Raw genomic sequence first — 12991 nt, forward strand, 5'->3', positions numbered from 1 at the left:
AAGGTTGTCAAATTACCTGAGTTGGAGGCCAATTGAAGAGACCAATGAGTGATGAATCGTCGAAGTGTCTGTTTATTGATTGGCTATTTGGTCATTGTTTTTCAGTTTGTGTATTTATTCATCTTTTTATTTTATTTTACGCAGAACATAACACATGGTACTTCTCTCTTAAATGCAGGGCAGACCTGGATCTCCAGGCTCCACTGGCTTGGAGGGATTAAAAGGAGAAAGTGGACGAGCTGATGTGGATGTGTTGTGGGAAGGAGACACAGGAGAACCAGGACAGCCTGGACCCCAAGGAAACCCTGGCAGAGATGGCCAGCCTGGCATTGATGGAACCCCTGGAAAGCCTGGCCAAAAGGGAGAGTCTGTACGTTTGAGTTGCTGTTATTATTCCACTTGACAATTGTTAACAAAATCGAGACTTGTGAGGTCAGCATTTTAACAGATGAGCTCATCGACCGCCATGTGTGGTTGATTAGCTGTTGTGTGACCAATGTATTCTTGTGTGTGTGTTACTCTTGCCTTAATTAAGTGAAGAATAAGAGTTTAAAATTACCAAACTGCGATGAAGTATGCCCTCAATCCATTATATTCACTGAGGGATTCAGTCTTGAGGTATGTACACCACTCACCTCTGAGCTGTCTCGCCTGGGTCCGAATTTCAACCCAGCTCTAGACTGTCATCCTGGTGTTTGGTGTTGTGGAGCTGCATATCAAACTGTCCACCGTCGTTCAGATAAAAGTTAAAACCGGATGTCTCATCTGCTGGCATTAGTTGGTGGACCGTAAAGATCCCACTATATCTTTGGTGAAGAGTAGGTGAGTATTTGCTGGCACCCTGGCTAAATTCCAATTTCCTGCCTGAATTTTGCAACTACAATAACTACATTAGCTGCACAGCCGTGCCTCACAAATGGTGCAATTATATATCGGGCTGAATTCAGAATTAAGCCTCAGTCCAATATGCATTTGCTCACAATGACTAAGTGACTGACTATCCACAAATTTAACCAATATTAAGTGGTTATTCTGTGGGGAAAGGTGGAATTTAAGTACGAGCCAAAAATTTAAGTTGTGATGACCATTTGAAATAGTTTTTTTTAATGCTGTCTGGAGAATGGATGGATGCAAATTGAGTGGTTTCATCTTGTAAGGTATCTTACGTGCTGTTCTGTTGCAGGCTTTTGAGGGGACGAAGGGAGACTTGGGATTTCCAGGTCCTCTTGGCCCTCCTGGGATTCCCGGAAAGAAGGGTAATCCAGGCCTACCCAGTTATGGACCACCTGGTTTGGCAGGGGAAAAGGGAGATCGAGGTTCTCATGGTACCCCAGGGGTCATCGGATTACTAGGTGACACTGTTTCAAAGGCACAGATGTACCTGCAGTTTATTTTAACTCTATTCTTATTTGGTAATTGCAAAACAATTTCCATCATCTTTAATGATTATTTATGTCCTTTTTTTTTTTTTTTCAAAAATTATGTCTGCCTCACTTGTTTTCTCAGGGCAAAAGGGAGAGCCAGGTGAAACGATAGAGACACTAGGAACACCAGGTCCCCCTGGAGCTCGTGGAGAACCTGGAATTGTTGGACTTCTTGGTCAGTCTCAGCTGGTTTTTAATTTTGTTGTTAAAATGTTCTGTGTGCTAGGTTTTGTTAACCCTGTTTGATTTAAAGAGTCTCCTATGACCGATTCATCCAACTTGTGGGTGCTCTTTTTGACAACCTCTCTTTTCCTGTGGTACTGTTAATTGCTCTTCCTAACCTCTTTAACCCTCTTTTTAACCAAATTGCTTTGATTTGTTCAGAACACTGGACTGATCTCCTCCAGGTTGGTGGTTCAAAATCAGCTGAAGAAAAAGTGTTAACGATATGCATTGTAAAGGCCCTGTCACATCTTGACGATTTAGCCAACGTATGCTGATTTATGAAAAATTTGTCTAAAACGCTGGCACACGTCGAATACGTTATGGGTACGTTTTGTATACGTTAAGACACACTGAAAAACACTGCCATACGTCGTAGTACGCTGGCTTTAAACGTTGTACTTTTGAGTTTTCCTCAAATTTTTTCATGCTTGAAATTTTACGACGTATGCCGGCGTATGACTCACACGTTCCGCTACGCTGGCCATAAGTTGTAGGCACGTTATGCGATCGCTGACACACGTCGAAACACGTTACTTGTAAGTTACTCATAAGTCGAAACACGTTACTTGTAAGTTACTCATAAGTCGAAACACGTCGAGGTGATGTTTAGCGTACCCGAAACTTATTCTCTCAAACTACTACTACTACTACTACTACTAACATCGACATCACTAAATTCTCTCAAACTACTACTACGACCAACATCGGCATCACTAAATTCTCTCGAACTACTACTACTACTACTGCTACTGCTACTACTAATACTACTACTACTAACATTGACATCACTAAATTCTCTCGAACTACTACTACTGCTACTACTGCTACTAACATCGACATCACTAAATTATCTCGAACTACTACTACTACCAACAACGACATCACTAAATTCTCTCAAACTACTACTACTACGACTAACATCGACATCACTAGATTCTCTCGAACTACTACTACTACCAACATCGACATCAAGAAATTCTCTCGAACTACTACTACTGCTACTACTTCTGCTACTACTACTACTACTAACATCGACATCACTAAATTCTCTCGAACTACTACTACTGCTACTACTAATACTAATACTACTACTACTAACATCGACATCACTAAATTCTCTCGAACTACGACTACTAATAACATCGACATCACTAAATTCTCTCGAACTACTGCTACTGATACTGCTACTGCTACTGACATTGACATCTACTCACCATGGAGTCTGAAACACTGACGGGTTCCTCTTGTGAAGCCCATTTGTATATACCAATTCCCCTTAACGCTGCCAATACGCCATTATACGGTAGCTGTAAGTTAGAAACACGTTCAGTAAGTTCTGTGGTCGTCCGGAAGACGTCAATCAAATTCGTCTACATACGCCAATGTGCATTTGAGATACGTTACACATAGGTTCAAAGCACGTTACTCGTAGGTTACAAATTAAGTTTCGGGTCTACGAAACATTACCTTGACGTGTTTCGACTTATGAGTAACTGACAAGTACCGTGTGACCGACGTGTGTAAACGATCGCGAAGCGTGCCGAGAACTTATGCCAGCGTATGCGGAACTTGTGAGCCATACGTCGAGTACGTCGTAAAATTTTCAGCATGCTTGAAATTTCACGACGTACTCGACGTACCATGTAATATGCCAGCGTACTTCATTGTTTTTCAGCGTGCTCCTAACGTATACACAACTTACCCATGCATACGACCAACACGTTATGAATACGACCAAAACTTAAAAAAAAAAAATTCAGCGTACGCCAACGTTTTACGTGCATTTTTATACTTTGCCATTCCTGGCTAAAACGTCAAGGTGTGACAGGGCCCTAAGCATCCAGAAACAGAGCTGGAATTCCAGAATAATCAACATCTTGGTGTCATATTGCAATAACCAGATAATAGGTGACCACAACCATACTTGACCATGTTGTTGAAAGTTGGCTGAGGCCCTTGCACGCATTAAATGAAAAAGGATTCCACCGAACGTTCCGGTCAACACAAAGTTCACAATAATGTTTTTTTCTTGAGCTGAGAAAAGCTTTCAAACAAATACAGGCCAATATAGTGTTTCTTCCAGGTAAATAGTCTCCCAGAAATTCCTATAAAATTGCCAGAAATTGATTCAGGATTCCTACCTTTTCTAAGTTTTTTTTTTTTTGGTGCAGGCTCAGAAAATTTTGGATCGAACCATCTCTCGTGGCAAGTATAGATGTACTTGGGCTTGTGCAGTGTGCTCTCTGCACCTCTTTTCCAAACACTTGGAAAGACTCATCATCTCGTATTTTATGGCCTTTAAAACCATCCCACAACCAAGTTGATGACTGTAAATAAGAAATGTGTGCTATGGTAAAACCTAGCTTCATACAAAGTTACACGATGAGTGGATGGAAAATGCGGCCAGCATTCCAAAAAATCCATTTTCTGCATACATGAGTTGCAAAGTTTCGCGTAGCAGGAATAAACGGCCTTGACCATGCTTTGCTCGGCCTCTGCTGAATAACCCAGCTGTCTCACTAATGGCCTTTCTATACTTGTACAAATTTATCATACCAGATCTTTCACAAAAACTAGGGTTTATGATCTAAAATTTTATCAGGAATGCGGTAGTACTCCATATTTAGGGATGGCGTGGGAAAAAAATGGCCGGTCCATCAAAGGTGTACAAAATGATATGCTGAAAAGAAACTATAAAGTGAAGTGATAAACCTTTAAAGGCCATCCCTTTTATTCTCGAATGTTTTGATAACTAAGATGATTGAAAAAGATGCCGGAATACATTGCTAAAGTACCAGACCGAGAGATTGCAAAATTGCCGAATTGTCCATCAACAGCGGAATGGATGAACCATATGAAAAATTGCGGAATTGTCCATTTATTTGTCAGGTCAAGCCAGATAAGATCTGTGAATTGCTACAGGTACCATGTAAACCTGTACTAACTCTATTTCATGGTTGGGTTGTTGGTGACTAAACCATCTCCCCCACCAGGTTTCCTGATGAGGAGGGTGTATAATATGGACACTCAGCAAGATTAAAAACAAAACCTGTCAAAGGGTGGAGGAGCTCCTTGTGAGCCAACGGCCTTCCATATCTCGTGCACAACTGTGTCTGCAGACGCCCTCCTGCAGTTCAGTTACTCTATTTTTGGAGGGTGGTGGCAGGATTTGCACTCCGGCCACCGTAAAACCCTTCATTCCACAAAACCCACAAATGCAAAGAAAACTGAAAACCCACTCCGTGGGAATACCTCTTATACTGCTGACATTTACAGGGCAGCTCACTGGGTGATGGGAATGGGGAAATGCCTTCAGGACCCCCATTCCTTGATGATAGCAGGAAAACCACGGGGTAAACTTCCTGGGTCAGATTGCAGTGGCGTTTGGCAGAGTGGTGCTGAGGTGTCATCCAACAGACAGCGGTCTCCTTGGATTAAGCTGAGGTGGTCATTTCGGGTGGGTGCCGGGAATGTCTTCGCACTAAGAAAGGATGTTCACCTGTCTCTGTTATTATCTGAGCTCAAGCGTTTGGACATTGGTATTGCAGCACTCTCTGAGGTTCAGAGAACGGATTGCGGTGAGATCATGGCAGGTGGTTACACCTACTATTGGTCTGGTCGCACTGATGGTTACCATGCCCAAATAGTTGCTGTAGCTGTGTCCAATAAGCTGACTCCTATGATAATTGAGGTAACACCGGTCAACGAGCGTATCATGAGACTAAGGATTCGTCACTCCTTGGGTGTCATTTCCCTGGTCTCTGTATATGCTCAGACTGAGGCGAGTGATCTCACCGTGAAGGGCACATTCTATGCCATGGTCGAGTCTGTCGTGAATCAGTGCCCCAGGCGAGATACACTTCTAGTCCTGGGGGATTTCAGTGCATCGACTGGAACTGATAGGGACAGTTATGTAATGTGTATTGGTCCCCATGGGTCTGGAACTGTGAACCAGAATAGCACTAAGGTCATTGACTTTGCAGGAAGTCATTGACTTTGGGTAGCTGGTTCATGGTTTCAGCTCCCACAATCTCATCGCTGAGCTTGGCCTTCCAAGGCTGATGGTGTGGCAAAGGAGATTGACCACATTATCATTCATGGTCGCTGGAGGATGATCCAGAACTGCAGCGTTTACCAGAGTGCTCAGTTCCTCAATACTGACCACAGGCTTTGTAGGCCGGCCATTACATGCCAGGATCCTAGCAACTCTGAAGTTTCAGCTTAAATCCGGGAGAATGGTACCATCCCAACCTAGGCTGGATGTTGGCAAGCTAAAGGATGAGAGGACAGCTGAGGAGTTTGTGAACAGGCTGAGTGGAGATTTGGGTGGTCTGGGTACTTTGGAGGATCCTGAAGAGTTGTGGAGTGCCTTCAAGACCACCATCCTTGATGTTGCCGGTGGATCTCATGAAACTCACTGGAGGGCGAAGAAGAATTTTGTCTCTCAAGGGACACTGGATACCATTGACCAGAGTCGCAGGGCCAGGCTGAATGGCAGAGCTGAGCTGTTCAGGGAGCTGAGGTGTAAAATTGTACATGCGCTAAGGGTAGACAAGGAGGCCTATGTGGGAGGAATCTGTGAGGGGGTATAGCATCACCTGTGGTCAAGTGATTCGCGTTCTGCTTACAGGGGAATTCGTTCATTGCATTCCTCCAAGCCCATCCCTCAGTTGATGGCAGTTCGAGCGGAGAGTGGTAGGCTCTTGACCGAGTAGTCTAAAGTGAAGGCCCGCTGGGCCTGTTACTTTGAGCCGCTTTTCCAGCCTGATCCACCGGCTATTGAGATGGATGTCAGGGGTGTTACTATCCCTGTTGCTGACCCTCCAATCAACTGTGATCCACCTTCGTTTGTTTGTGATCCACACTGGCTGCGGTGAACTGGTTGAAATCGGGTAAAGCTCCTGGGATCTGTGGCATCCATGCTGAATTTCTCAAGACTAGTGGAACTGCTGTACTCATGTCGTTGCATGCAGTTCTGTGCTCTGTCTGGAACACAGGCATCATCCCAACTGACTGGAAGAGGGGCCTTCTTGTCCCTCTTTGGAAAGGGAAGGGTGATCGCCAGGACTGCAACAATTACTGAGGGGTGACGCTGCTGTCGGTGCTGGGCAAGGTCTTTGCTCAGATCATTCTTCATAAGGTTCGCCACCATCTGCTTGAGCACCCGTGTCCAAGCAGTCAGGCTTTACACCAAAAAGGTCAATGATTGACTGTATCCTTGCTCTTCGGGTTCTGATTGAATGCATATGAGAGTTTGGGCAGGGGCTGCTTGCAGCCTATGTTCATCTCTGCGAATTGTTCAACTCAGTGAATTGGGATGCCCTCTAGAGGATTCTTGGTCTTCGTGGGGTGCCACCAAAACTGATCAATCTGATGTCTGAACTATACTCTGGAACTGAGAGTGCTGTGAGATGTGGTGGTACCATCTTTGACTTATTTCCAGTTGTTACTGGAGTTCATCGGGGGTGTGAATTGGCCCTCATACTTTTCAGCGCTTGTATGGACTGGATTCTTGGGAGGATGTTGGACAGATCCCCAGAATTGTTGATCCACAGAATAATCCAGACCTGACCTGACATCCCCAGAATTGTTGATCCACAGAATAATCCAGACCTGACCTGACATCCACAGAATTGTTGATAAATGTCATCCTGCCCAGCACAGTAATGGCTGAAGCAATCGTAATTATTCCAACGGAAGGAAGCGACATTGTGTCTTGGGTATTGTACCCGTACCATTCCAAATTTTTTTTATGGAATTAAAAAATAATGCAACCTCAATACAAACATGTTGAACACCATTTATGCATGCATAGAATGAGAAACTCTTCCATAAAACTTACTGTCTGCCATAAAGTTGCTATCGTGGATTACAAAAACTCATGGATTGTGAGGTACGATAAAAGACATAACTTGTGAACGAAAAGGGCCCACAATGGTCTGTTGATATTTTCATTGAGGTTCACAGGCAGCGATTTAAAGGAGCATTTTAAATTTGCCTTTCCCTATTCTGTATGCATTGTATTGTTCAAGTAAATCGTGCAGGACCTCCTCCTCATTTAAATAGATGTGATCACGTGACCCCTTTATAAAGCATGTATTTATTACACTACACAATGTAGGGAGGAGTGGGGAGGGAGGAAATTGGCAATGCCAACATTGAGAAAAGAACAGAAGGGAAGAGGATAATGTGTCCTATTATTTCATTGACGATGTAAATGCTGATGTGCTTTTGGAGAAGAGAGGACGCTCTTAAAGGGGCAGAGAAAGGAACGTGGAGACAGGGAAATGACGGATTGAATAAAAGCTGAAATCTCACTCCTGTGGTCCAGATTATCGGCTAAGTAAGCAACAAAACAGATAGCAATGGAGGTATCTCTTTATTGTGTACTTATAGGTAGGGAGTAAATTGAGGAAAAGAAGAGAATGTATGATGGTAGGAGAAGGAAAGGAGGTGAGTGGATTTTGGGAGAGAATGAAAGGAGATTGGGAAGATGTATGAATATGGGGACAGAATAGAAGGGAAGGAGTAGAGATAAAGGAATTAGGGTAAATACAAATTCTGCCATATTGGTGTACAAAATAAATAGATGAGTCCAAAAGTGAGAGACAACAGAGGAGTAGCAGAATGTATGAATGGAGACAGAAGGGATGGGAATATTGGACTGGATATTGAGAGAACGGAAAAGACTTGTATGAGATATATCGATAGGAGGTGGGTGTCGGGGAGTTGCCTATTTAGACGCCGCTCAAGATAATTCCCTGGATCGAAATTAAAATTGATCATGGGGTGTGGTGCTGTCGGTACCTGTGTGGGATTGTGGACCTGGGATTTTCCCAATCTGGATGCCAATGGAAGTCATTGGCATCCAGATCAGGAAAAAGGGAGTTAAACAAGTCAATTTTTTTTTAATGAAAAAAACATGCAGGGTTTTAACCATTATTTCTCTTAGTCTTATGCAGTCTTTTTCCAATCATCTTACAAACTTCTCTGAGGCATCTTCTCCTCTATAAAGTTCTAACTTGTATTCATCACCAACAGATGATTTGATATTATAACAGAAACTACAAGGAGTGTGTTTTTGATATTTATTTGTGTATTATTTATTTGGATTTGGAGAAACAGTATCTATCTTTTCAAGGATACTTTTAAAATCAGCATATATCACAAACGGATGTTTTATAGATTTGTTAAAATATTTGAATGATATGTTTGAACCTGCTTTTGGTAAATTGATTACGGTTGATTTATGATTACTACAATATTTTGAATGTTGATTTAATCGTTCTTTTGTGTGAAAGGCGTTGAGACATCTTTTACAAGGATACATTTTACATTTTCTCTTGTATAGTTGTGATTTGGTTAATCTTGATAAATTTTTGATGAAAGCAGAATGTGATTTTTCCTTTGAAGTAAAGTATAGAAGGTCAATGTGTGTTTCATCATTTTTATAGTTGTTTGAAATTTTTAAGATCGAAACTTTGTTTGTATCCGTTAATCCATATACATTAACAGATAGATTATTCATTTTCTCAAATTTAAGAATATCTCTCAATGACATTGGAAACTTTAAATCTTTAACATTTAATGTATTCTCAGATTTCTTATAATGTTCAACCCTTTCAGGTTTCCATTGTGGAGGATGTAAGTGAGCAAGAACAGACCATAGAAAACGTTTATTATCTTTGTTTTGAATATTAACAACCACTTTCTTAAGTTTTATCTCTTTTGGTAAATCAATATAAGAAGAAGCTTGAAGAGGATCTGATTTTAAGATGTGTATATCTAAAAAGATTATTTTTGCAATAGCAAATCCACTACCTACTCCAATGTTATAAACATCTTATTCTTGTCTCTGGAGTTCATCCCAAACATCACATCTTACAAAATCTTGAAATGATGAGATAAAGTGAGGGTTTGTCCTCATATAGGGAGTAGTTTCATCACCTTCTCTTTCCATATTCAATTTTACTCCCATATAAAACTTAAAAGTTTAAATTTCACTTAATGTGTTTTTAATTATAGTTTCAATACTTTGTTTAACCATATCAACAGCTTCCATGATTGAAGATGGTCCAGGGTCTTGAAAGCGAAACAATCTTATTTTTATATGTCCTTTAAATGCCCCATCTGTGTTTTCAATGGAGAATTTAGTGGCACCTTCCCTTTCTTCATTGTTCTTGTGTTTGCATGATTGAAGGTGTCTGTTATAAAAAAAAATTTAAGAATATAATTATCACATCGATCACAATGTTTTGCTTCTTGGTCAAGTGGAGATATTTGTCTGAAAAGATTGAATGTGTGTTTGTTGGTTTGAAAGTGTTTTTTATAACATTTATATTCATGATTACAAACATCGCAGTATGTTGTATTCACCATATTTATACAATAAAAGTTTGCTTAAAATAAAATTTTCTTGATGAAAATTTCGTTTAATTTATAGGTGAATCTGTGCTTAAAACCATTTTATCCTCCAACTTTTTTCACTTAATAAATACAACGTATCAAGACACAAAAGACAAGTTTCAATCAATCTCCTCATTTGTAAAAGATACTGAGAAATATGTCGAGGATGTAAAATTGAATGAAGATAAATATAACAACTATTGGATAAAAACAATTATGGTGAATAATACGAGTTCTTCAATTTCCTTCAGTGGAAGGGCTTTTAGTATATCTGGAAGAACATCAATTAATGTAGCTCTAACAAAAGTTTATTCTCTCCTTCTGGCAATATATTCAAAACTAGAAAATGCAATGAAACAAAAAAGTATCAAAAAAGAAAAACCTTATGGATGTAGCTCTAGAAAGAAAAGATAAGACCATCTGTAATATGCAAGTAGAAATTTCTATTTTTTTCAACAACCCTAAAGATGTAAATCCTGATGAAATAAAGGATGTTATTATATCAGGTGAAATGAAATTTCGTTCAATAGTAGTTAAAGATCATTTTAAAATTACCTTTGATATAAAAAATATAGTCGTTGAATGTGTTAATGAAAAAAAGTATATAGATATAGATGGTAATGTTTTTTCGACTAATTAAATATAAGCCATTATTCAACTGAAGATTTTGAAGACCATGAGAGTGATGATAGTATCTCTGTTGGAACAGAAGACAGTTATGATACTGAGAGTTTGTATTCAAATGTTAGTTATGAAAGTAGCTTTATAGATGATTGTGAAAGCACCAATGAAAGTCCCAAAGATTATACCGAAGATGAATTTTATTTGAAGTAAAGTTTTACTTTATAAATATGAATAGTTTACTAGATTTTGAGCCTCTTGAATTTCCTGATTCTCCACATGACAAATTTGAGAATTGTCCTGCATGTGAAAGACAGGGATTAAACACAGTCAAAAGCGTATAAACAATGTATGTTCTGTGATTATCTTCCAATTAATGATAATAATAAATATAAAAAGGAATATAATTCTTTGAGATTTACACCAAAAATGAATTACTTTACAAGATTGATTCGAGAAATTAATGTAAAGTATGAGGGTGATAATACACCTTTTCTTACAAGAGAAGAGACTGAACAAATGACAACCATGTTTCGTGGATTGATGATTTATATTATTAACGATTGTCATTTTTAGGACAATATCAACACAAGATATTGGAAAAATAAAATAATGGATTATCTTTAAATTAAACCTGAACTTTGGTAAAAAGATAGTTTCCAAAAAAGCCAATAAAAAATTAAATGACCTGTTTTCCAAATATATAAATGAATGATTTTTTACCCATTTGGGAAAATAAGATAAAATTTAACAACCATAAAAACCTTCCAAATTCATTAAGATGTCTCATAGTTGGTTCAAGCGGATGTGGAAAAAGATGCTCCTGACTCCCAACTTTTTAGATTATGATAATTTAATAATTTTCACAAAGTCAAGTTTTCAACCTGAGTATCAACTCCTCTCACAAGGTTTTAATGCTGGTCTTCAAAAAGAAGATATATTCGGTTTATTTAAACTTCAAAACAAACTAAATGATTACAACATTGAAGATATAATACAACTATTTTGTGATACACAGAGATATAGAAAGAAATCAAAGTCGAAAAGTTGTATTCTTAGTGATAATACGGATGATATGCCTTTCCCCAAGATTTGGATAAATCATAAAAGAACCTCGTTATCTTTGATGATTGTGTTCATGAGAGAAACCAAACGGTAATGCATAGCAACTACACAAGAGGGAGACATTCTTCTTGTAATTGTATTTATCTTAGTCAATCATACTTTCAACTTCCTCGTCGTTCCATCAGAAACAATGCCAATACTTTTATTTTATTCAAGTTAAATTCAATATATATAAACAATTTTTGGAGAGACAATTGTTCTATATTATGTAGTAAAAAGGAATTTGGGGATTATATGAAGCACATGACTGAAAATATAAATATATTGTTGTGAAACAAGATGAGATATTAAAAGATATAGATTTTATTTTATAAACAATTACATATATAAATGACAACTATTATTATAAATCTTGTGGGTAAATCTGCTTCTGGAAAAAACTTTCATAAATCAAGGTTCTTGTATAGTACAAATGAGAATATTGTAAATTTGCTTAAAAAGTACCATGTAGTTCGTATTGTATCAACAACAACTAGAACAATAAGATCTGGAGAAATAGAAGGTGAAGATTATTACTATATTTCAGTAGAGGAACATATGCGATTGAGGAATGAAGGCCAAATATTTGAGGAGGTTTCTCTTGGTACAACAAAATATTCACATTGTAAGAGTGAGTGAGTTAAAGAAACTAAAATCTGGTGGTCTTGGGATATTAGAAACTAATCCAGAAGGAATGAGACAAATTACTTAACATCTGAGTGGTAATGGGGTTAAGATTTTATCATTCGGTTTTGATGTTGATGAAGAAACTCAACACAAACATATGAAAAGCAGAGATACACGTATTAGTGAAGAAGAAATTACAACTTGTATTAATGTTAATAAATAATTTGATGAAATATTTAAAGAAAAGGATTTATTTGAACACATCTACTTTAATGATGAAGAAAAGGAAAATTTTCCTACTGACCTTTATAATTCAGTGAATGATATTTTCCAACAAAATAAATGGATGTGAAAGAAAGATCAAGAAGATTTAAGGAGCATCAAGAGTTGGTTTCAAAAGTTGTAAAACAACAGGAAGCCATAAAGAAGAAACGCAGACAGAAACTAATGGGTGAAGAAGCAGTTGAAAGAAAACAAGAGAGTTTTTAAACCACTTTTAAAAACTTCCCAAGAAAAAAGTATAGATGCTTCCAAAGTTCCCAAAATGGAATATACTCCCAAAAAAATTCAAATGTTAAAAGATT

General features: G+C 38.5%; 1 protein-coding gene across 1 annotated transcript in view; it reads left to right on the forward strand.

Annotated features, from left to right (window-relative positions):
• The window catches only part of LOC147023628 (uncharacterized), a 244871-nt gene that overhangs the window by 156850 nt on the left and 75030 nt on the right, over positions 1-12991 (forward strand). The window contains exons 25-27 of the mRNA XM_085889230.1: positions 179-370; positions 1184-1352; positions 1507-1599. Coding sequence (XP_085745356.1) covers positions 179-370; positions 1184-1352; positions 1507-1599 — 454 coding nt within the window. The remainder of the gene's footprint in view (positions 1-178; positions 371-1183; positions 1353-1506; positions 1600-12991) is intronic.

Source organism: Eptatretus burgeri, chromosome 7 (genome assembly GCF_056783735.1).
Source record: "Eptatretus burgeri isolate ZD-2024b chromosome 7, Ebu_testis_v1, whole genome shotgun sequence".
NCBI lineage: Eukaryota > Metazoa > Chordata > Myxini > Myxiniformes > Myxinidae > Eptatretus > Eptatretus burgeri.